The following is a 25,758-nucleotide window of genomic DNA, read 5'->3' on the forward strand; positions in this document are numbered from 1 at the left end:
CGCGAAAAGTTATTCAGCAAACCAAAGGACATCAGTCAAGAACAGCTATCTCGCAAACCAAAGGACTTCAGTGAAGAACAGCAATCTCTCAAACCAAAGGACATCAGTCAAGAACAGCTATCTCGCAAACCAAAGGACATCAGTCAAGAACAGCTATCTCGCAAACCAAAGGACATCAGTCAAGAACAGCTATCTCGCAAACTAAAGGACATCAGTCAAGAACAGCTATCTCGCAAACCAAAGGACTTCAGTCAAGAACAGCAATCTCTCAAACCAAAGGACATCAGTCAAGAACAGCTATCTCGCAAACCAAAGGACATCAGTCAAGAACAGCAATCTCTCAAACCAAAGGACATCAGTCAAGAACAGCTATCTCGCAAACCAAAGGACATCAGTCAAGAACAGCAATCTCTCAAACCAAAGGACATCAGTCAAGAACAGCTATCTCGCAAACCAAAGGACATCAGTCAAGAACAGCTATCTCGCAAACCAAAGGACATCAGTCAAGAACAGCAATCTCTCAAACCAAAGGACATCAGTCAAGAACAGCTATCTCGCAAACCAAAGGACAACAGTCAAGAACAGCTATCTCGCAAACCAAAGGACTTCAGTCAAGAACAGCAATCTCGCAAACCAAAGGACATCAGTCAAGAACAGCTATCTCGCAAACCAAAGGACATCAGTCAAGAACAGCAATCTCTCAAACCAAAGGACATCAGTCAAGAACAGCTATCACGCAAACCAAAGGACATCAGTCAAGAACAGCTATCTCGCAAACCAAAGGACATCAGTCAAGAACAGCTATCTCGCAAACCAAAGGACATCAGTCAAGAACAGCTATCTCGCAAACCAAAAGACATCAGTCAAGAACAGCTATCTCGCAAACCGAAGGACTTCAGTCAAGAACAGCTATCTCTAAAACCAAAGGACATCAGTAGAGAACAGCTATCTCGCAAACCGAAGGACTTCAGTCAAGAAAAGCTATCTCTCAAACCAAAGGACATAAGTCAAGAACAGCTATCTCGCAAACCAAAGGACATCAGTCAAGAACAGCTATCTCGCAAACCGAAGGACTTCAGTCAAGAACAGCTATCTCTCAAACCAAAGGACATCAGTATAGAACAGCTATCTCGCAAACCGAAGGACTTCAGTCAAGAAAAGCTATCTCTCAAACAAAAGAACTTCAGTCAAGAACAGCTATCTCTCAAACCAAAGGACCTCGGTGATGAAGAGCTGTCCCGCGAACCAAAGGACATCAGCCACGAAAAGTTATTCAGCAAACCAAAGGACATCAGTCAAGAACAGCTATCTCTCAAACCAAAGGACTTCAGTCAAGAACAGCTATCTCTCAAACCAAAGGACCTCGGTGATGAAGAGCTGCCCCGCGAACCAAAGGACCTCAGCCACGAAAAGTTATTCAGCAAACCAAAGGACATCAGTCAAGAACAGCTATCTCTCAAACCAAAGGACATCAGTCAAGAACAGCTATCTCGCAAACCAAAGGACATCAGTCAAGAACAGCTATCTCGCAAACCAAAGGACATCAGTCAAGAACAGCTATCTCGCAAACCAAAGGACATCAGTCAAGAACAGCTATCTCGCAAACCGAAGGACTTCAGTCAAGAACAGCTATCTCTCAAACCAAAGGACATCAGTAGAGAACAGCTATCTCGCAAACCGAAGGACTTCAGTCAAGAAAAGCTATCTCTCAAACCAAACGACATCAGTCAAGAACAGCTATCTCGCAAACCAAAGGACATCAGTCAAGAACAGCTATCTCGCAAACCGAAGGACATCAGTCAAGAACAGCTATCTCTCAAACCAAAGGACATCAGTAGAGAACAGCTATCTCGCAAACCGAAGGACTTCAGTCAAGAAAAGCTATCTGTCAAACCAAAGAACTTCAGTCAAGAACAGCTATCTCTCAAACCAAAGGACCTCGGTGATGAAGAGCTGCCCCGCGAGCCATTTGAAATCAGCCACGAAAAGTTATTCAGCAAACCAAAGGACATCAGTCAAGAACAGCTATCTCTAAAACCAAAGGACTTCAGTCAAGAACAGCTATCTTGTAAACCAAAGGACATCAGTCATGAACAGCTATCTCGCAAACCAAAGGACTTCAGTCAAGAACAGCAATCTCGCAAACCAAAGGACATCAGTCAAGAACAGCTATCTCGCAAACCAAAGGACATCAGTCAAGAACAGCTATCTCGCAAACCAAAGGACATCAGTATAGAACAGCTATCTCGCAAACCGAAGGACTTCAGTCAAGAACAGCTATCTCGCAAACCAAAGGACTTCAGTCAAGAACAGCTATCTCTCAAACCAAAGGACATCAGTAGAGAACAGCTATCTCGCAAACCGAAGGACTTCAGTCAAGAAAAGCTATCTCTCAAACCAAAGGACATCAGTCAAGAACAGCTATCTCGCAAACCAAAGGACATCAGTCAAGAACAGCTATCTCGCAAACCGAAAGACTACAGTCAAGAACAGCTATCTCGCAAACCAAAGGACATCAGTAGAGAACAGCTATCTCGCAAACCGAAGGACTTTAGTCAAGAACAGCTATCTCTCAAACCAAAGGACTTCAGTCAAGAACAGCTATCTCTCAAACCAAAGGACCTCGGTGATGAAGAGCTGCCCCGCGAACCAAAGGACCTCAGCCACGAAAAGTTATTCAGCAAACCAAAGGACATCAGTCAAGAACAGCTATCTCGCAAACCAAAGGACATCAGTCAAGAACAGCTATCTCGCAAACCAAAGGACATCAGTCAAGAACAGCTATCTCGTAAACCAAAGGACATCAGTCAAGAACAGCTATCTCGCAAACCAAAGGACTTCAGTCAAGAACAGCTATCTTGTAAACCAAAGGACATCAGTCAAGAACAGCTATCTCGCAAACCAAAGGACTTCAGTCCTGAACAGCAATCTCTCAAACCAAAGGACATCAGTGAAGAAAAGCTATCTCGCAAACCAAAGGACATCAGTCAAGAACAGCTATCTCGTAAACCAAATGACATAAGTCAAGAACAGCTATCTTGCAAACCGAAGGACTTCAGTCAAGAACAGCTATCTCTCAAACCAAAGGACATCAGTCAAGAACAGCTATCTCGCAAACCAAAGGAAATCAGTCAAGAACAGCTATCTCGCAAACCAAAGGACTTCAGTCAAGAACAGCAATCTCGCAAACCAAAGGACCTTGGTGATGAAGAGCTGCCACGCGAACCAAAGGACCTCAGCCACGAAAAGTTATTCAGCAAACCAAAGGACATCAGTCAAGAACAGCAATCTCACAAACCAAAGGACTTCAGTCAAGAACAGCTATCTCGCAAACCAAAGGACATCAGTCAAGAACAGCTATCTCGCAAACCAAAGGACATCAGTCAAGAACAGCTATCTCGTAAACCAAAGGACATCAGTCAAGAACAGCTATCTCGCAAACCAAAGGACTTCAGTCAAGAACAGCTATCTTGTAAACCAAAGGACATCAGTCAAGAACAGCTATCTCGCAAACCAAAGGACTTCAGTCCAGAACAGCAATCTCTCAAACCAAAGGACATCAGTCAAGAAAAGCTATCTCGCAAACCAAAGGACATCAGTCAAGAACAGCTATCTCGTAAACCAAAGGACATAAGTCAAGAACAGCTATCTTGCAAACCGAAGGACTTCAGTCAAGAACAGCTATCTCTCAAACCAAAGGACATCAGTCAAGAACAGCTATCTCGCAAACCAAAGGAAATCAGTCAAGAACAGCTATCTCGCAAACCAAAGGACTTCAGTCAAGAACAGCTATCTCGCAAACCAAAGGACTTCAGTCAAGAACAGCAATCTCGCAAACCAAAGGACCTTGGTGATAAAGAGCTGCCACGCGAACCAAAGGACCTCAGCCACGAAAAGTTATTCAGCAAACCAAAGGACATCAGTCAAGAACAGCAATCTCACAAACCAAAGGACATCAGTCAAGAACAGCTATCTCTCAAACCTAAGGACCTCGGTGATGAAGAGCTGCCCCGCGAACCAAAGGACCTCAGCCACGAAAAGTTATTCAGCAAACCAAAGAACATCAGTCAAGAACAGCTATCTCGTAAACCAAAGGACATCAGTCAAGAAAAGCTATCTCTCAAACCAAAGGACATCAGTCAAGAACAGCTATCTCGCAAACCAAGGGACATCAGTCAAGAACAGCTATCTCGCAAACCGAAGGACTTCAGTCAAGAACAGCTATCTCTCAAACCAAAGGACATCAGTAGAGAACAGCTATCTCGCAAACCGAAGGACTTCAGTCAAGAAAAGCTATCTCTCAAACAAAAGAACTTCAGTCAAGAACAGCTATCTCTCAAACCAAAGGACCTCGGTGATGAAGAGCTGCCCCGCGAGCCATTTGAAATCAGCCACGAAAAGTTATTCAGCAAACCAAAGGACATCAGTCAAGAACAGCTATCTCTCAAACCCAAGGACATCAGTCAAGAACAGCTATCTCGCAAACCAAAGGACATCAGTCAAGAACAGCTATCTCGCAAACCAAAGGACATCAGTCAAGAACAGCTATCTCGCAAACCAAAAGACATCAGTCAAGAACAGCTATCTCGCAAACCGAAGGACTTCAGTCAAGAACAGCTATCTCTCAAACCAAAGGACATCAGTAGAGAACAGCTATCTCGCAAACCGAAGGACTTCAGTCAAGAACAGCTATCTCTCAAACCAAAGGACCTCGGTGATGAAGAGCTGCCCCGCGAGCCATTTGAAATCAGCCACGAAAAGTTATTCAGCAAACCAAAGGACATCAGTCAAGAACAGCTATCTCTCAAACCAAAGGACATCAGTCAAGAACAGCTATCTCGCAAACCAAAGGACATCAGTCAAGAACAGCTATCTCGCAAACCAAAGGACATCAGTCAAGAACAGCTATCTCGCAAACCAAAGGACATCAGTCAAGAACAGCTATCTCGCAAACCTAAGGACTTCAGTCAAGAACAGCTATCTCTCAAACCAAAGGACATCAGTAGAGAACAGCTATCTCGCAAACCGAAGGACTTCAGTCAAGAAAAGCTATCTCTCAAACCAAACGACATCAGTCAAGAACAGCTATCTCGCAAACCAAAGGACATCAGTCAAGAACAGCTATCTCGCAAACCGAAGGACATCAGTCAAGAACAGCTATCTCTCAAACCAAAGGACATCAGTAAAGAACAGCTATCTCGCAAACCGAAGGACTTCAGTCAAGAAAAGCTATCTGTCAAACCAAAGAACTTCAGTCAAGAACAGCTATCTCTCAAACCAAAGGACCTCGGTGATGAAGAGCTGCCCCGCGCAGCCATTTGAAATCAGCCACGAAAAGTTATTCAGCAAACCAAAGGACATCAGTCAAGAACAGCTATCTCTAAAACCAAAGGACTTCAGTCAAGAACAGCTATCTTGTAAACCAAAGGACATCAGTCATGAACAGCTATCTCGCAAACCAAAGGACTTCAGTCAAGAACAGCAATCTCGCAAACCAAAGGACATCAGTCAAGAACAGCTATCTCGCAAACCAAAGGACATCAGTCAAGAACCGCTATCTCGCAAACCAAAGGACATCAGTATAGAACCGCTATCTCGCAAACCGAAGGACTTCAGTCAAGAACAGCTATCTCGCAAACCAAAGGACTTCAGTCAAGAACAGCTATCTCTCAAACCAAAGGACGTCAGTAGAGAACAGCTATCTCGCAAACCGAAGGACTTCAGTCAAGAAAAGCTATCTCTCAAACCAAAGGACATCAGTCAAGAACAGCTATCTCGCAAACCAAAGGACATCAGTCAAGAACTGCTATCTCTCAAACCAAAGGACATCAGTCAAGAACAGCTATCTCTCAAACCAAAGGACCTCGGTGATGAAGAGCTGCCCCGCGAACCAAAGGACCTCAGCCGCGAAAAGTTATTCAGCAAACCAAAGGACATCAGTCAAGAACAGCTATCTCGCAAACCAAAGGACTTCAGTGAAGAACAGCAATCTCTCAAACCAAAGGACATCAGTCAAGAACAGCTATCTCGCAAACCAAAGGACATCAGTCAAGAACAGCTATCTCGCAAACCAAAGGACATCAGTCAAGAACAGCTATCTCGCAAACTAAAGGACATCAGTCAAGAACAGCTATCTCGCAAACCAAAGGACTTCAGTCAAGAACAGCAATCTCTCAAACCAAAGGACATCAGTCAAGAACAGCTATCTCGCAAACCAAAGGACATCAGTCAAGAACAGCAATCTCTCAAACCAAAGGACATCAGTCAAGAACAGCTATCTCGCAAACCAAAGGACATCAGTCAAGAACAGCAATCTCTCAAACCAAAGGACATCAGTCAAGAACAGCTATCTCTCAAACCAAAGGACCTCGGTGATGAAGAGCTGCCCCGCGAACCAAAGGACCTCAGCCGCGAAAAGTTATTCAGCAAACCAAAGGACATCAGTCAAGAACAGCTATCTCGCAAACCAAAGGACTTCAGTGAAGAACAGCAATCTCTCAAACCAAAGGACATCAGTCAAGAACAGCTATCTCGCAAACCAAAGGACATCAGTCAAGAACAGCTATCTCGAAAACCAAAGGACATCAGTCAAGAACAGCTATCTCGCAAACCAAAGGACATCAGTCAAGAACAGCTATCTCGCAAACCAAAGGACATCAGTCAAGAACAGCTATCTCTCAAACCAAGGACTTCAGTCAAGAACAGCTATCTTGTAAACCAAAGGACATCAGTCAAGAACAGCTATCTCGCAAACCAAAGGACATTCAGTCCAAGAACAGCAATCTCTCAAACCAAAGAACATCAGTCAAGAACAGCTATCACACAAACCAAAGGACATCAGTCAAGAAACAGCTATCTCGTAAACCAAAGGACATCAGTCAAGAACAGCTATCTCGCAAACCGAAGGACTTCAGTCAAGAACAGCTATCTCTCAAACCAAAGGACATCAGTCAAGAACAGCTATCTCGCAAACCAAAGGACCTCAGTAGATGAAGAGCTAGCCCCGCGAACCAAAGGACTCAGCCACGAACGTTATCTCAGCAAACCAAAGGACATCAGTCAAGAACAGCTATCTCGCAAACCAAAGGACATCAGTCAAGAACAGCTATCTCGCAAACCAAAGGACTTCAGTCAAGAAAAGCTATCTCTCAAACCAAAGGACTTCAGTCAAGAACAGCTATCTTGTAAACCAAAGGACATCAGTCATGAACAGCTATCTCGCAAACCAAAGGACTTCAGTCAAGAACAGCAATCTCTCAAACCAAAGAACTTCAGTCAAGAACAGCTATCTCTCAAACCAAAGGACCTCGGTGATGAAGAGCTGCCCCGCGAGCCATTTGAAATCAGCCACGAAAAGTTATTCAGCAAACCAAAGGACATCAGTCAAGAACAGCTATCTCGTAAACCAAAGGACTTCAGTGAAGAACAGCAATCTCGCAAACCAAAGGACATCAGTCAAGAACAGCTATCTCGCAAACCAAAGGACATCAGTCAAGAACAGCTATCTCGCAAACCAAAGGACATCAGTATAGAACAGCTATCTCGCAACCCGAAGGACTTCAGTCAAGAACAGCTACCTCTCAAACCAAAGGACTTCAGTCAAGAACAGCTATCTCTCAAACCAAAGGACCTCGGTGATGAAGAGCTGTCCCGCGAACCAAAGGACCTCAGCCACGAAAAGTTATTCAGCAAACCCAAGGACATCAGTCAAGAACAGCTATCTCGCAAACCAAAGGACATCAGTCAAGAACAGCTATCTCGCAAACCAAAGGACATCAGTCAAGAACAGCTATCTCGTAAACCAAAGGACATCAGTCAAGAACAGCTATCTCGCAAACCAAAGGACTTCAGTCAAGAACAGCTATCTTGTAAACCAAAGGACATCAGTCATGAACAGCTATCTCGCAAACCAAAGGACTTCAGTCAAGAACAGCAATCTCTCAAACCAAAGAACTTCAGTCAAGAACAGCTATCTCTCAAACCAAAGGACCTCGGTGATGAAGAGCCGCCCCGCGAGCCATTTGAAATCAGCCACGAAAAGTTATTCAGCAAACCAAAGGACATCAGTCAAGAACAGCTATCTCGTAAACCAAAGGACTTCAGTGAAGAACAGCAATCTCGCAAACCAAAGGACATCAGTCAAGAACAGCTATCTCGCAAACCAAAGGACATCAGTCAAGAACAGCTATCTCGCAAACCAAAGGACATCAGTATAGAACAGCTATCTCGCAAACCGAAGGACTTCAGTCAAGAACAGCTATCTCTCAAACCAAAGGACTTCAGTCAAGAACAGCTATCTCTCAAACCAAAGGACCTCGGTGATGAAGAGCTGCCCCGCGAACCAAAGGACCTCAGCCACGAAAAGTTATTCAGCAAACCAAAGGACATCAGTCAAGAACAGCTATGTCGCAAACCAAAGGACATCAGTCAAGAACAGCTGCCTCTCAAACCAAAGGACTTCAGTCAAGAACAGCTATCTCTCAAACCAAAGGACCTCGGTGATGAAGAGCTGTCCCGCGAACCAAAGGACCTCAGCCACGAAAAGTTATTCAGCAAACCAAAGGACATCAGTCAAGAACAGCTATCTCGCAAACCAAAGGACATCAGTCAAGAACAGCTATCTCGCAAACCAAAGGACATCAGTCAAGAACAGCTATCTCGTAAACCAAAGGACATCAGTCAAGAACAGCTATCTCGCAAACCAAAGGACTTCAGTCAAGAACAGCAATCTCTCAAACCAAAGGACATCAGTCAAGAACAGCTATCTCGCAAACCAAAGGACATCAGTCAAGAACAGCTATCTCGCAAACCAAAGGACATCAGTCAAGAACAGCTATCTCGCAAACCAAAGGACTTCAGTCAAGAACAGCTATCTTGTAAACCAAAGGACATCAGTCAAGAACAGCTATCTCGCAAACCAAAGGACTTCAGTCCAGAACAGCAATCTCTCAAACCAAAGGACATCAGTCAAGAACAGCTATCTCACAAACCAAAGGACATCAGTCAAGAACAGCTATCTCGTAAACCAAAGGACATCAGTCAAGAACAGCTATCTCGCAAACCGAAGGACTTCAGTCAAGAACAGCTATCTCTCAAACCAAAGGACATCAGTCAAGAACAGCTATCTCGCAAACCAAAGGACATCAGTCAAGAACAGCTATCTCGCAAACCAAAGGACTTCAGTCAAGAACAGCAATCTCGCAAACCAAAGGACCTTGGTGATGAAGAGCTGCCACGCGAGCCATTTGAAATCAGCCACGAAAAGTTATTCAGCAAACCAAAGGACATCAGTCAAGAACAGCTATCTCGAAAACCAAAGGACTTCAGTCAAGAACAGCTATCTCGCAAACCAAAGGACATCAGTCAAGAACAGCTATCTCGCAAACCAAAGGACATCAGTCAAGAACAGCTATCTCGCAAACCAAAGGACATCAGTATAGAACAGCTATCTTGCAAACCGAAGGACGTCAGTCAAGAACAGCTATCTCTCAAACCAAAGGACTTCAGTCAAGAACAGCTATCTCTCAAACCAAAGGACCTCGGTGATGAAGAGCTGTCCCGCGAACCAAAGGACCTCAGCCACGAAAAGTTATTCAGCAAACCAAAGGACATCAGTCAAGAACAGCTATCTCGCAAACCAAAGAACATCAGTCAAGAACAGCTATCTCGCAAACCAAAGGACATCAGTCAAGAACAGCTATCTCTTAAACCAAAGGACATCAGTCAAGAACAGCTATCTCGCAAACCAAAGGACTTCAGTCAAGAACAGCTATCTTGTAAACCAAAGGACATCAGTCATGAACAGCTATCTCGCAAACCAAAGGACTTCAGTCAAGAACAGCAATCTCTCAAACCAAAGAACTTCAGTCAAGAACAGCTATCTCGCAAACCAAAGGACATCAGTCAAGAACAGCTATCTCGTAAACCAAAGGACATCAGTCAAGAACAGCTATCTCGCAAACCAAAGGACATCAGTCAAGAACAGCTATCTCGCAAACCAAAGGACATCAGTCAAGAACAGCTATCTCGCAAACCAAAGGACATTAGTCAAGAACAGCTATCTCGCAAACCAAAGGACATCAGTATAGAACAGCTATCTTGCAAACCGAAGGACGTCAGTCAAGAACAGCTATCTCTCAAACCAAAGGACTTCAGTCAAGAACAGCTATCTCTCAAACCAAAGGACCTCGGTGATGAAGAGCTGTCCCGCGAACCAAAGGACCTCAGCCACGAAAAGTTATTCAGCAAACCAAAGGACATCAGTCAAGAACAGCTATCTCGCAAACCAAAGAACATCAGTCAAGAACAGCTATCTCGCAAACCAAAGGACATCAGTCAAGAACAGCTATCTCGTAAACCAAAGGACATCAGTCAAGAACAGCTATCTCGCAAACCAAAGGACTTCAGTCAAGAACAGCTATCTTGTAAACCAAAGGACATCAGTCATGAACAGCTATCTCGCAAACCAAAGGACTTCAGTCAAGAACAGCAATCTCTCAAACCAAAGGACATCAGTCAAGAACAGCTATCTCGCAAACCAAAGGACTTCAGTCAAGAACAGCTATCTCGTAAACCAAAGGACATCAGTCAAGAACAGCTATCTCGCAAACCAAAGGACTTCAGTCAAGAACAGCTATCTCGCAAACCAAAGGACATCAGTCAAGAACAGCTATCTCGCAAACCAAAGGACATCAGTCAAGAACAGCTATCTCGCAAACCAAAGGACTTCAGTCAAGAACAGCAACCTCGCAAACCAAAGGACCTTGGTGATGAAGAGCTGCCACGCGAACTAAAGGACCTCAGCCACGAAAAGTTATTTAGCAAACCAAAGGAACTCGGTGACGAAGAGCTGTCCCGCAAACTAAAGGACCTGAGTCACGAAAAGTTATTCAGCAAACCAAAGGACCTCAGTCAAGAACAACTATCTCGCAAACCAAAAGACCTCAGTCACGAAAAGCTGTCCCGCAAACCAAAGGTCCTCAGTCACGAAAAGCTATTCAGTAAACCAAAGGAACTCGGTGACGAACAGCAGTCTCGCAAAGCAAAGGAACTCGGTGACGAAGAGATGTCTCGTAAACCAAAGGACCTGGGTGATACAAAGCGTTCTCAAAATCCAAAGGATCTCAACCATGAAAAAGTCGAGATGCTACCTACTTTATCTATTGATGGACATGAAGGGAGTAGACCAGAGGCATTGCGAGCTAATACACTCCCAGCTAGTAACAAGATGGAAAAACGCAAGCCACAAGTGTTGCCCAGAAAACTAAAAATGAAAACTAAAAATGGTCTTAAAAGCAACGATGACAGTGGAAAACGTGCACATAACAACGGAAGCACAGGAATAACGCTCCAGAATGTGACAAAAACAGATGCGCGACCGCAAGGAACGCGATATGTTACAAAGCAGGGTCGTGAAGACCATGCCAAACAATGTGCAAAGGAAGATCCAAAATTTGAGCCAAACGTAATGTTAATACAAGGCCTAAACAAATCCACGAGTTATGAGACTATTATGAACTTTGTGGAGTCCAAAACAAAAGAACAGGTACTGGAAATCGTTAAGTTGGAAGACGAAACAACTGCTTTAATAAAACTTGAAAAGTTAAGAGGTAAGAAATTTAAAGCTAAAATTCATGTTGAAGTTGGAATTTTGAGGATGGATAGAACAAGCTTGAGGAAAATGGAACATGGAGGAAGGATGTGATTACCTTTTAAATATTTTGAAAAATGATTATAAATAATGAAAAATGGTTATAGTTATTATACTGTGGTGTAAATTAGTCTTCCATTCTTCCAGGAAGCAAAAATTTAGAAGCTAGGAAATGAAATTTAGAAACTTTTGATTTTCTTTTCCAATGTTATCTTAGATTTCGAAAATGTTAAAGAAAAGATGGAAAGTCGCAGTCTTGAGGGAGGAAAGGTTACCGTACATCGAGTACCTGTCTGTTCCAGTATTCTGGTTCACAATTTAGCGTCTAACACTACACGCGATGCTCTGAAATATTTCTTCTCTAATCCACGAATCGGTGGAGAGGTAACCAGTATTCAATATGAGGAAGGGAACGAAGAAGCTATTGTTACGTTTAAAGATCCTAATGGTGGGTTTGTTTGCAACCAGTTTCTTTCCGAATGATATCCTAATAATATATTCTGATAATAATCTGATGCTGCCAAAAACAGATTGAATCAAGATTACTGAATTATTTATTCATTAGAATTTGTATTCAGTGGCAGTTGCTCCCAGAATTTTTCTAAGAATTGGCCAAAGCTATTTCAATCTGCAATGCACCTTTTTAGAGTCTTTCAATGTTTACATAATTTAAAACTCGAAAACTCTACTTTTAATTTTCCAGTGATGCAGAGCATTTTGATGTCAAGGTCACAGAAATTGAACGATGCAGAACTAATCGTGGAAAGGTTCAACCCATCCATTCAAGAAGCCACAAGGAGGCAGCATTCTCATCCTGAAGTTGCAGTAGCTGTTGACAAAGATGTAATGGAGTTCATATCAGCAACACATTCTCTCGGAGAGCTCAAGGAATTGTTGAAAGTACATGGTTTCACCATGACGTACGCTTCTGGAGATTCAATTGTCTATTTTGCACCAACAAAATGTGCCTTGGGCATTTCGGTCTATAAAATTAGAGGAATAAAAATTGTGACTGATTATATTAAGAAGTTCAAGGCTATCGAGCTGGATGTTGACAAGAATCATTGGGATGCTATAATCGTCGAAATTTCTAAATTGCACAAAGAGATCGGAAAGGAAAAGCTTTTGGTCAAAGAATGTGAATCCTCGAAGGAAAAAGTCACCATCATCTGCCGAGAGCCTGACGCAAAAGAACTGAAAAAGAAGTTTCTGGATAAAATTGTCGAAACACAAAGTCTTGAAGCCAAGAAAGCAAATAAAACAATGACGATGGATATTGAAGAGGAAAAGCTAAGCCTCTTAATTATGACTGGCTATCAGGAAAAAATACATCATGAGTATGTCGACCTAGAGTTTAACATAGATAAAGCAAATGGTAAAGTTATGATCACAGGGCCAAAACAACAGTGCTATGAGGCGAAATTAAAGATCTGCCAAGAATTATCAAACTTTTGCGAAAAGAAAATTTCAATTTCAAAGTCTTTCTTGGAGATAATGAATTTCGAAGAAGCAATTAGAAAAAGAATAGAAAAGGAGTTTCTGAGACAGCAAATTTATGCCGTATTCCACATCTGTGAGGGTAATGCCTTTCTTATTGGGATCAACAAGAAATATGCTGATAAAGCAGCTGTTCTCGGGAAGTCACTTATCGCCGAGGAGAAAATTAAAGCCAATGAAGAAAATATACATATTTTTAAGGCTCAGAAGTGGATTGATTTGTGTAACGAAGCCAAGCAAGCATTCAAAGTCTACTATCGCATAAACGAAAACTTTGATACGTGGATTGTGGGTAACAAGGAAGACGTTTTAAGCGCCCAAAAAACACTCAAAGCATTCATTGATGAAAACTCGAGTGGAACTGAGATATATTGCAGATCAGAAAAAGGGGTCAGACGTTACATATTAAAAGTCCAAAAAGGCAAACTTGTGGAGATGAAAAATGAACATTCATTAACCATCAATGTAGTAGAAAAAGACTATACGTTCGTAATCCGTGGAGCAAAAGCGGGACGTGCTCATGTACGAGAAGCTCTTCAGCGTTGGGCCGATTCTGTTTCAAGAGACAAAAAGAAAGTTCAACAGCCTGGTCTTCACAAATTGAACACTAATGGAAACCTGGACGGAATAATCAGAAAAATAGAGGACCAACACAACTGTGTAATAGAGAAACATGAAAATGTACCTCATACCGAAGGAAGGGAAGGATTAAAAGGCAATGACAAGAGCCTGGATACAATATCATCCAATGAAAGCAGCGATGCTACTTCACAGGCAGTGTATTCTAATGCTAGTGCATCTGCTGGTTATAAAAGTAAGAAATGTGGAAATGTAACCATTTCATGGAAACCAGGAAACATTGTTACAGAGCATGTGAGTTGGTGTATCCAATTTAACTATTTTGAACAGTTTGCTAAAAGACCGCGTTCGATATATTAAAATTCTAGCACGATAACGAGGCTCACCCATGATACTATGTGCAAAATAGCATTAAACTTCAAAAGGAACAGTAGATATTGTGTTGTAGTTTTGATTACCCATAAAGTTGTTCACTAGTAAACTGAACCGCATTCATACCAAAATTTCCAAAATGATGAAAGGTAGGAACGTCGTATGTAGTTAATTAGTTTATTCCTGCCTATAAATGTATGTAGTGATTCACTTGACTGTAACATACTTGAGGTACCGCACAACTCTCGCAATCATGTCTGAGTTTTAAGATATCGAACGCGTAGTATTACGTAACACCAGGGTTTGTCAAGGAAATAGCTTAATTTGACATTGTTTTTCTTTGATAATTTAAAGTCTATATGACACAGAGAAATTGAATGTTAAAAATGTGTAGCTTGTTGGCATAAAGTGTGACGTCATTTTGTTTACAAGTCGAAATGTGTTTGAAAACGAAATATGTTGGAATGTAGAATCTTATTTTCTACTTTTACTTTCACTTTTTCTTTTATAATTTTTTAGGTTTGTATACAAGTAGGTTCAACTATGGGTAAGCTCTATGACATCTTTGTAAAAGCTGGTGGACCCGAGTTTTCAGAAGAACCAATAAAACAAAGCAAGTCAAGTAATAACGTGATCATAGACATGCCTGGCAATCTTCCCTGTAATCAAGTCATCCTTCTTTCATGCTGCGAATGGGATCGTGTGAATGGTGAAGCAGAAAGGGTGAGCTATTTTTTTTTTTACCAATAGATTACTCCAATCTTCTGTCTATATCATACCAATGTGCTCCTCAGGACCAACTATTACAGCTAAATGTCTTTCAGGACATGATTAATGTCCGAGCAGTTTCAAAGTTATTGGCAAAATTACTTTCAAAAGAATCAACTTAAAAGGAAACATATTGATTTTTATTCCTTCTTTAAAGTGGAATATCAGCACACTGCATATCCCTTAAAAACAAGCCGTGAAACCGCAGCTTTGAACAGTTTATTGAAATTTCTTTTTTGAATGCTTTTTGACTTTTCCAATTTCAGAAATTAAGGTCTATTTTGAGAGAATGCCTTCAGCAAGCATCAAAGCTTAATGCCGCATCAATAGCCTTTCCTATCATTGGCACAGGTGAGCTTGGCTTTCCCAAGAGCACGGCCTGCCAAATAATGATTAGTGAAGTGATCAATGTCACTTGTCTATGCGTACCATCTTCTTTGAGCGACATCCGCTTTGTAGTTTTTGACCAAGATGCAGAACTGGTGAAGGCATTCGAGCAAGAGTTTACACGGGCCTTCGATCAGTTCCATAGCCGTGAAACTAGTGGTGGAGGCATTTTTTCTCCATTAAAGAATATTTTACGAAAATTTAAACTATATCGTAGTTCTGGTCAAGTTTCCGTTCAGGTAGTTCAGGGTGACCTCATCAACGAAAAAACTGACGCCATCGTGAACATCAATGCTGCTGACATGAACATGCACAAGGCAGGCGCATTAAGCAAAGCTGTTGCAGCTGCAGCTGGACCCGCTGTGCAGACTGAATGCACCAAATTAGGTCAACAAACCGCAGGTTCTGCTGTGACAACTGGTTCTGGTAAACTTAAGGCCAAACACATTATACATATGATTCCAGGTAATGCTAGTGTGGAACAAATTCAGAAATGCATCGAGAACTGTCTTCAAACTGCAGACAATTCCAATTTTCAGTCTATTTCAATACCAGCGTGTGGAACAGGGGTCCTTAAGATGTCAGCTGCTGATTCGGCACAAGCTACCTTTCAAGCTTTTGCTAACGTGTGTCCAAAATTGAAACATCTTAGGCAAATACGAATTGTGATCTTCCAGTCGGAGTTGCTCTCCGTATTCAATAAAAAGCTGAGCGAGCGTGAATACGAACATCTATTAGCGATAAAAAGTGGGAAACCCGAAAAAGTTGACGAGGCCAAAACTGCGACTATAGAGTTTAGTGTGTATGGTGAGAGTAAGAAGGTTGTTCACGAAGCAATGGCAGCATTAACCAGGGAATTGACGGAGGCATGCAAGACAATGAAAATTGATGACGAGAACATATCCAAGCTATCGGAAGTTCAACGCAAAGTACTGACAGCGAAAGCCAATGATCTTGAAGTGGAAATTAAGTTTGACGACAGCATACCACGTATTGAATTCCGAGGCAATCCAGAAGATATCATGGAGATCTACGAACTTTCCTGCAAAGAAATTCGGGATATACAAAAGAGCCTAGGTAAGGTTTAGCTCGCACTTTATCATGGGAACCCACCGTTCGGTAATTTGTGTAGAATATTAATAGCTTTTTAAGGACGGTGCCTACTTATTGAGAATCAATTATTTTTTTAAATGACTTTGTGAATTATTTTAACTTATCAAAGGGTTATCAAATTCTGGTTAGAAAAGTAGGGGTCACCATGCATTTAAAAGATATAATAAGGCTTAAAAATCGTTAAAAAGCGATGACGTCATGATTTTACTAACACCAGAAAAAAACCTTTTTTAAAAAGATTTTGAGAAATATCTCATTTCAATCGTCCTAAATGACTGACACGTTGTTTCTTTACTAAAATATACCCAACTCTACCATGACTTTAATAGTCGGCTATAATATATATAATGTTTTAGCTTCGTGCTCCCTATTTTCGATCAGTACTGTACATAAAGATTGTGTCCATATTCTTTTCAAAACCAATTATTTTTTATAAATTTCATTTCACGAGGCTAATTTAGCATTTACTCTATCATTTAAACGAAGAAAAAATAGGGGTATCCAGGCGTTTTTAAGAGATACGAATTTTTAAAGAACATTATTTGGGATAAATCTTATGCCGAATGCGTGACAAGCGTGACATACAATCTAAACATGCTGCTTCCTGCCATGCAAGCAAAAAACACAGAGAAAAACTCGATATTTATAAGCTTCATAGTTCCAGGAGGGCTATTGGGTTTGAAGTGAAGTCATTATCGACTTTTTACTTAACAGCAGAAAGGAATTTCTGAAATATTTGGTACGTAATAAGATGATTTTTTAGATTGAGAACTCCAAAGTAAAAGAATTTCATGATGAAAGTTTTTAGCGACCAAAAAAAGATTTTGAAAACTCTAATTACACACCTAGATAATAATAAATGGTAAATTTTCAATTTCACATGTATTTCTTGCTTGTTTTTATTCAAGTTTTATAGGATTAAATATAAAGAAACGGTAAAAAACTTTATTATTGAAAGGATTTGGTTTTTTAGGACTATGAGTCTGCCATTTTTTCAAAACTTGCCCAAAAAAATAAATGATTCTTTGTCAATAATACTTAAACCTTAGCAAATTATCTCTTTAACAAGCCTGGGTTACTTAAGATCGTTTTTTGTTTAACTTTTATTGAAAATAAACGTTTTGTTTCGTGCAATTCGAGTAATAAATTTTGAAATTCCTCGAATGTAGATGCGCAGTACGTGTGCGCGTGGACAATAGTAGGCACCGTCCTGACTACTTTTCAACACTTGATTTGAGCCAACAATGTGCTCGCGCTCAAAAAAGGCTTAATAATCTTCACGATTTTATTGAAGAACCATACGAGTTTTGAACTTCGAGAGGGCAAAACCCTCAAATTTAGCACGGAACTCTGTATATATTTTTTATTTTCCGCAATAAGTTTAAGACAATTCCGTTAATTAGAACAATGTAAAAAAATCGTTCTGTTTTGTGCTCATCAATTTTTACGATAACTTGCACACCGTAGAACCTGAACTAAAAACGTTTTTCTATTTTCTACAATAGTTTATTAAAACAACTTTTATCAGTATTTTACAAATGTAGTGAAAGTTACGTCTTCGGAGAAGAATACTCATGCTATTTTTCTTCCAAAATTGCACAAACGCAAGTCATTCCGGAGTGATTATCTCAAAAACAAGCTCGATCGAGAAACTCCATTTTTCTTTGCATGTTTGAAATCAACTTTAAATCTTAGGTTAAAAAACTTTCAATTTTCAATTTTCTGTTTATTATTTACCAAAGTAGTCAACCACCCTAAATAATTTAAATAATTTTCTAGAAGTCATTCCGAAACAAAACAAAACGAAAAAGAAATAACTTTTTTTTTACTTTATTTTCTTGTCGCCTAAATATGCTTTATTTTATTACATACCTGCTAAAGATCTACTGCCTATCTACATTGCTCTTGTTCGTTCAGTGTTGGAGTAATAAGGATGTTGATGATGATGATATTGATGATGATGATAATGATAATGACGATGAAAATAATAATGATGATAATGATGATTTTCATTTTCAATTTATCCAAAATTTGAAAAAGTCCTGCGCGCGTATACAAGAAGCCCAGAATTACGGCCTACGAATGCCTCAAAGGATTTTGTTTGCTTAATTCAATTCATTTTCTAGACATAATTTCATTACCCACCGAATGGTGTCCGATGCCAAAAGAAGATGGGAAAGAGAAAATAGTGTATCTTGTCCCACTAGTGGATAGCTCGGCCGAGTACCAAAAAGTGCTGAAGCTGTTTCAACAGACAGGGGGAACAGGACGTATCATGAAAATAGAAAGAATACAAAACCCTCACTTGTACCAGCAGTATATGGTCTTTAAACATAACATGGACAGAGATAACGACGGAATCATAAATGAACGGCAATTATTCCATGGGACAGCAAAGGAAAATCTAAATGATATCAATGCAAGAGGATTTAACAGAATTTTCCGTGGTATTAATGGTAAGGAAATATGGCTTAAAAACAATTACAATGGTACAGCTTCGAGTTCTCTTTTCTACAGGGTTAGCCTCGATTTTATGGAATCACCTATGGAATATTTATGCATTCCACTGAGGATCCGTGGAATTTCAAAGCGTTTGTATTTTTGAAGTTGCACATTCTTTAGTTTAACGTTGGTATTTGGGAATATTTGGACACTGAGTCGAGGCTAACCCTGTGCAAATGAGTCTGTGAACAAGGAACACAGCGGTATTTCATTAATTCAAAAAGGGTGAACTAAGGAATCCATTGCACCCCTCTTATGTTAGCCTCGCATCCACGATTCTTTTAAGAAGGGTCCATTCGCACCCCAAGCCCTTCAAGACACTGGTGAAATGCTTTTGCAGTTCCACTGGGCATTAAGTAGTGTATTTAAAATTACTATGTCATAAGTAATGCAGATATTTGTTCTATGTTGTATATAATATGGATTTCATTTCAAGCACGCACACGCCTTTTTTCATAAAATTTGATTAAAATCAAAACCAAATTTCTATGCCACAACTACAAACTCCTTTTTTCAGTGCTCAAGAAATTTTATTTTTTATTCCAGGCTCACTGCTATTTTTAATCTCTTTAACAGGAACTAGATTTGGCGAGGGCGTGTACTTTGCAAAAAAAGCATCGTATTCTCACGTTTACGCATCGCCTGACGCAAGCAAACACAGACATTTGTACCTTGCTCGTGTACTCGTGGGAAGATACACTAAAGGCAACTCGAACATGAAAGTACCTCCTAAAAACCCCCAAACTATTGGCCGTTTTGATTCTACAGCTAATACAATTCGTCCTGATGCAATCATATTTGTAGTGTATCATGACTCTCAGTGCTACCCTGAATACTTGATTACGTACCAATAGTTCAGTTGATAACTTACAACAATGTAGATCTTGTATGCAGTACTCCGTAGGACTGGTCCTGATTGAAGCATGTATTCTGAGTATTTGATTACCGTTCCAATAGTTCAGTTAATAACCTACAAGTATGTAGATCCTGAATGCAGTACTCCGTAGGACTGGTCCTGATTGATGCATTATATTCTGAGAACTTGATTACGTTCCAATAATTAAGCTAATAACATACAAGAATGTAGATCCTGCATAACGCACCCCATAGTACTTGTCCTAATTGTAGCACTTCTATAATGCCCCATTTTAACTTGCACCCTGAAATACTATGTCAATGGCAATTTCAAATTTTCTCGCGGTATACTTTAAAAAATAGCACAAAAGCGATGGAAAGTTAACAAATTATATTGCCATGGTAGCGAGATTGCATAGTTAAGAATCTGATGGCGTTATATATATTTCTCTTTTTACGGAGGCGGCTAAGCGGAAGGGGGAAGCCTGACCACGACATTATCAGACCCACCTGGAAACATTTTCCTTCTCTATAGTAATCCGTGTACTAGCAATTCTAGTTCAAAGTACCCGAAATGTATCACATAGGTTATTCAGTTTGATGTTGTTTTTCTTTTTCCTTTTTTTTATATTTCCTTTTCTTTTTTTTTTTTTTTTTGCTATGTTAGTTGTCCACTAACGACTACTTACGTAACAAATTCCCTTCCGTCACAAAATGCTTTGTCTGTAGTTTATACACAAAGGGTTTGGGAGGCGTGCAGTCCTATGCTTGGCCCCCCCCAGCTTCGCCGCTCATACTTTATAATTTTAGACTGCGATAGGTAACGACGACGTTTCACTTCACATGTTTATATATAGTAGCTGACATCATAAATATAGTATGAGTGATATCGCAGCAGTCGCGTTTTCCAACATATCAAATTTTATTGTATACTTTTTGAAATGTTTTGTATGAGTAGTTCAACAGTAGAATACCTGATAAAGACTAGCTATTGGTAGTAATACAACAGTCAGACTACGTGACTGTGTTAATACAGTAAGTAAATAATATGGAAACGACTTAACCATCGTGTAAATAGTTTGCATCTATTAGAGATTCCAAGGTTAAGGGAAACAACGGAAGGCGCTGGAATTGCATTGAATTGTGGGGCTGTTTTAGCACAGATAACCCAGGCTATCTACTCTTAATAAGGAAATGTATGCAGTAGTAAATAGAGTTTGCTAAAATGATGTAGATTTCGCTAAGATTTTGGAAATAAAATTTCGATAACCAGAAGTGTACTTACCTTTTCGTATTTAAAGTTTTCGATTTTAAGTTTTTTTTTGTTTTTTGTTTGTTGTTGTTGTTGTTGTTGTAGAAGATTTTAGGAACCCCCTGCACTTCTCTTCCCTATATAATTTAAAGGTGGAAACTTCGGCCGATGCCAACTTCCACTTCAGCTCGATTCCTTTCAACCAAAAAAGCGGTCTTTCCTAGAATTAAACCCAGCAAGCAAAAGAAGGATGTCCAAAGAGTCCTCGAAGGTAAGTCAATGCTAAATATCTTTTTTCAGTTTGAAATCGGTCGTTAACTTCTGAAAATAAGTCGCCATTAATACGACTTGCCAAAAAGTAGGGCGGATATGACGTCGTTACTTCACAGACCAACTTGAGCTCGAAGCTGATTGGACGAATTCCAACATGCATGAAGGCATTCAAATTTTGACTGTGGTGAAGTACCTCTAAAAAATAAAAAAAGCACCGATTGCGCGTTTAAAAGTTTAAAATATTGGGCCAAATATCGTAGAAATGAGATCGCTACACTTGAATACTAATAAAATCTCGGAAAGAAATAAAAAAGCCTTAATAGTAGAGTGCATAAATTAAGCAAACTATGACCTATTGTATTTTCATATCGTATCTTATAAGTCTCTTTATCATTGACCGCCATGATCTTAATATTATCGCAAGCATATCAAATGTTTAATATTATATTTTTATAAAACTGATCACATATATATTATAACCATGACAACGTACGACCGCTACAGAGGTTCCTGAAAGGGGGAGGGGGTCCTTATCCTATTTCCCAGCCCCCATTTTTGACCAAATCGCATGAGTGCCAGCCTATGGTTTGCGCAAATCTCAATCCCATTCCTATTTATCATTGTTCTTTTGTTTTTGCATAAAATCCCATTTTCCAATCCCAACAAAGCCCCCAAAAGGCGAATACCAGCTTCATTTTACCCATTCAGGAGCCTCCCTTAAGGTCTTTTAATCATCGAAGAACTCTAGTTTTCCAGGGAATTTTTTCCCCAAAACTTCGTATAATCTAAGTTTATTAGGTTACCTTTCATATAAAAGTTAAAAAAAGGATTCTAAAATAGAGTCTGGTTTCTTCAAAGTACTGAATTATCTCCTTTTTGTTAATCAATTTAGCTTTCTATAATGGAAAATTTGTATGACGAGTTATTAATCATAAGCAATAACGCGCAACACGCCTTTCTTGACGTCACCTAAATAACATTTCTTCAAGTTGCATTATTGCGCACGTTCGCGCAACGCTCGCCACACACAAAACCGGCTCTATCGAGCCACCTTATCTTTAGACTTTAGTTTATTCAAACGTAGAAAGATAATAAATCACATATTACAAAGTGAAGTACCCAATTTATAGAAATTAAATATGGGAAGATACTGTTTCCCAGAAACCTTTTCAGTCTTAGCTTGTATGGATTCTATGTTCCATGTGTCTTGAACCCGACAAAGATTTGTCAAATAAGTGTGTGTATATATAGCTCAAGGATCAGGAGCAACCATGTTTCGACAGAGAAAACAAGATCTTTTTAGCTCATCCCGAAATTTTTCATTTCTAAATGAGAAAATAATTGGATTAAGACATGAATTGATTCCAAGACAAGTTATGACAAACGTCTTCCAAAATATAAATTGAGCTACGTGAGAAAAACGTTTAATACCTTGAAATATAAATATTAAAATCAAGGGACAAATAAAGAAAAGAACATTAGTGAACATGATGAGTGCAATTCTGCGTGCCAATCGGTTTTCTCTTTGTAACTGTACGGTCTTCTGGTTAGTCTTTTGGAAATCCACATACATGTGACCATATAAGGCCATTGCAATCATGTATAAGAAGACTCCAATACCTCCTACGTAATATAGCACTTGCTCATTGTTACTGTTAACAATAGGTAAACACATGCTGTCTGTTTCAACAGAGAACTGTGGTGAAGTCATGAAACCTACTGTCAAAGACAAAGACAAACTCCAGACTATTGCCATGGCAACGTAGGACATTCTCATGGTGATCCTGATGTGTGGTCTCATGCAGTATACGACAGCTAAATACCTTTCTAATGTCGTTAAAAATGACATTCCTGAACTTGAAAGTTGACCAGTTAGAAAGAAGAGACCAACAATCCTGCAGTAGTACGGTAGGTACATACTGTAATAGTTCTCAGCCGACATGCTTTGCCTTGTAGATGTAATGATGATCATGTAGAATGAGATCAACAGGTCTCCTACAGCAATGTTAGCCACAAGAAAATGTGCTACAGACTCTCGTAGAACTCTGCTTCTTAAAGTCGTGATAATAACGATCACGTTGAAAACCATTGCACAAACCCCTTCTACCAAAGTAATGATGTGAATGCTTTGGATAGTGTTCCAGCAATAGGGTTTAATCCAGGAGTAGTCAAAGTAAAACCAACGCGGTATGGTTGCATTTTCTATGTGGTCATAGTTGTTGGACAAACACCTGGACTGTGATACTTCACAATGAACATTGAAACCTATATCATCGATGACTATCCAATAGGTTGGGTTCTTGAGAACTAGTTTCTTGTACCTGCACATGTCAGGCACGACTGGTAACATTTTCAGGTCTACGTTTTTCTGGATGATTCTTGCTGACCTTTTTATAAACGGTTGATTTTCGGTGCTGTTTGTTTTATTTTTATGAATCAGGTGACAATGGAGAGTTAGGCATACTGAATTATCGTTTTTATAGAGGTGCTCAAAAAAGAAAATAATCTGCAGAATTGGTAGTGACAGGATTTGTTGGTCTGGTTTCCAATAAATATTTTGTGCGATATTCAGTATGATGATATTTGGTAGATCTTGTTCAATCAACGTTGTGTCCCACTGCTTGATCATGTTGTCTTGGAGATTTCTATATTTTAAAAAAAGCATAGCTTGAAAAGAATAAGGCAAACCAGCCAACCAGCCAACCAGCCAACCAGCCAACCAGCCAACCAGCCAACCAGCCAACCAGCCAACCAGCCAACCAGCCAACCAGCCAACCAGCCAACCAGCCAACCAGCCAACCAGCCAACCAGAATATCATAAAATGGTCAAATAACAAAAATATTATCATTCCATAAATTTCTCTTGATTTATAAACTCGATTTGAGTGTGGAAGTGTATCTATTGCACTTACAATTCTCTTAGGTTGTTTAGTCCCTTGAAAGCCTCTTCACTGATAGTGTGTATTTTATTACTTGATAAGGACCTGAAAAGAGAAAAATTGTACTTACACGGTGACTCTGAAAATCTCGCAAAACGTAAAGAAAGCACCTTAGTGTGAAAATAACCGAAGTAAAAGCAGATATCGAATACAAAAACAAGACTGGAATTGACTACAAAAGAATGTAGGTGGTAAAGTCATTCGAGTGGGTTGGTGGATGGATGGAAGGATCGGAAGGTTGTGTCATGGATTGAGGGATGGATGCAAAGGGTATGTCATGGGTACGTGGATAGATGGATTTCAAACCATCAGAATATTGTAAAATATTTACAATGGATGCTATGGGTTATTGATGGATGAATCTATGTATGGATTAATTTAGTCTGGGAGATTGATGGGTTAATATAGAGATGAAGGATAAATGGATGAGTTGAAGTACCAATGGTAAATTGAATAGAATATGCTGAACTTTAAACAAACGGTAGGCGGATAGTTGGTGGTAGCTGGACAGATGGAAGCGTTTGTATAATGAATTGATGGATGAACTAATGGATGAATGCATGCAAGGATCAATTATTGGACGGATAGATGAATGGATGACGGATGCAATTTTTGGATGCGATTGATGTCATAGTTGGATGCATAGATGGTTTGGTATGATGAAAGAATGGACGGATAGATATAGATAGATGAATTCATTGATAACTGAATTGATAAAAACATGAAATGGAAACGTTCGACTTTAACTCAGAACAAAAAATGGAAATAATTACTTACAAATAAACCAGCTGAGAATAATTGTAGAAGGATCTCGCAGGAATTACTTGAATGCTGTTTCCAGATAGATTTCTGAAAAATGTTCAAAATTTGGTAAATCTTTTTAAAAAATCCATGTTTTTTAAAAGAAGCAGCTATTCAAAACATCAAGGAAACTTACAATCGAGTTATGTCACCGGGAATATCAATTATAATACGCAGATCAGTCACTCGATTGAAATGACATCTTACTATGACGTCAACGAAAACTTCGCTTGTACATTTACAGGCCATGGAATCACGTGCTTCACAGGTTGTCCAATCAGAAGTGTTGGTCGTTTTTGCTTCGATAAATAACGAGAGAATTAACAGAACTAGTTTAACCACCATCCGCAATTCCTTGAGCTGTCAAGGGAAAAAGCTAAGTCATAAGCTATACTAAAAAGAACGGGGATTTTCGGCTTAGTGAATAATAATGAGAATAGTGACAACTTTAGAGTGATTGCCTTCGAGAGGAAAATCATTAATAATTCTAGAAGAAACTCAGTTCTTGATTTGGCTTTCACCATCATTGAAAATTTATTATCGAAACCTAACCAAATCTATAAAATGTCAGTGCAAAGTGAAATTATGTGCTCAAACGTTGAACAAGTAGTCTACAACGTTTGCTTCCATGTTGTATATCTGATACAACACGGCCCTCATGTTGTAGAGTAAACACCATATATCCGTGTAACAAAACCAAAGATGTATACAGTCAATTAAAAAAAAAAAAAAGTTGTCGTCGACCGGCTCAAGCCTACGCGACTGGACCG

At 39.8% G+C, this 25,758-nt stretch overlaps 1 protein-coding gene across 1 annotated transcript in view; it reads left to right on the top strand.

Annotated features, from left to right (window-relative positions):
• LOC116287844 (uncharacterized) overlaps positions 1 to 20,998 on the top strand; it is a 58,595-nt gene extending 37,597 nt beyond the window's left edge. Inside the window, exons 3-9 of the mRNA XM_089028347.1 lie at positions 6,990 to 11,609; positions 11,868 to 12,098; positions 12,354 to 14,020; positions 14,618 to 14,821; positions 15,133 to 16,330; positions 18,493 to 18,822; positions 19,445 to 20,998. Of these exons, the coding sequence (XP_088884473.1) occupies positions 6,990 to 11,609; positions 11,868 to 12,098; positions 12,354 to 14,020; positions 14,618 to 14,821; positions 15,133 to 16,330; positions 18,493 to 18,822; positions 19,445 to 19,722 (8,528 nt within the window). The 3' untranslated portion in view covers positions 19,723 to 20,998. The remainder of the gene's footprint in view (positions 1 to 6,989; positions 11,610 to 11,867; positions 12,099 to 12,353; positions 14,021 to 14,617; positions 14,822 to 15,132; positions 16,331 to 18,492; positions 18,823 to 19,444) is intronic.
• The last annotated feature ends 4,760 nt before the right edge of the window (positions 20,999 to 25,758 follow it).

This window comes from Actinia tenebrosa, unplaced genomic scaffold (genome assembly GCF_029948245.1).
Source record: "Actinia tenebrosa isolate PJP-AT-01 unplaced genomic scaffold, QUT_ActTen_1.0 PGA_scaffold12__29_contigs__length_12842862, whole genome shotgun sequence".
In the NCBI taxonomy this organism is placed as follows: Eukaryota; Metazoa; Cnidaria; class Anthozoa; order Actiniaria; family Actiniidae; genus Actinia; species Actinia tenebrosa.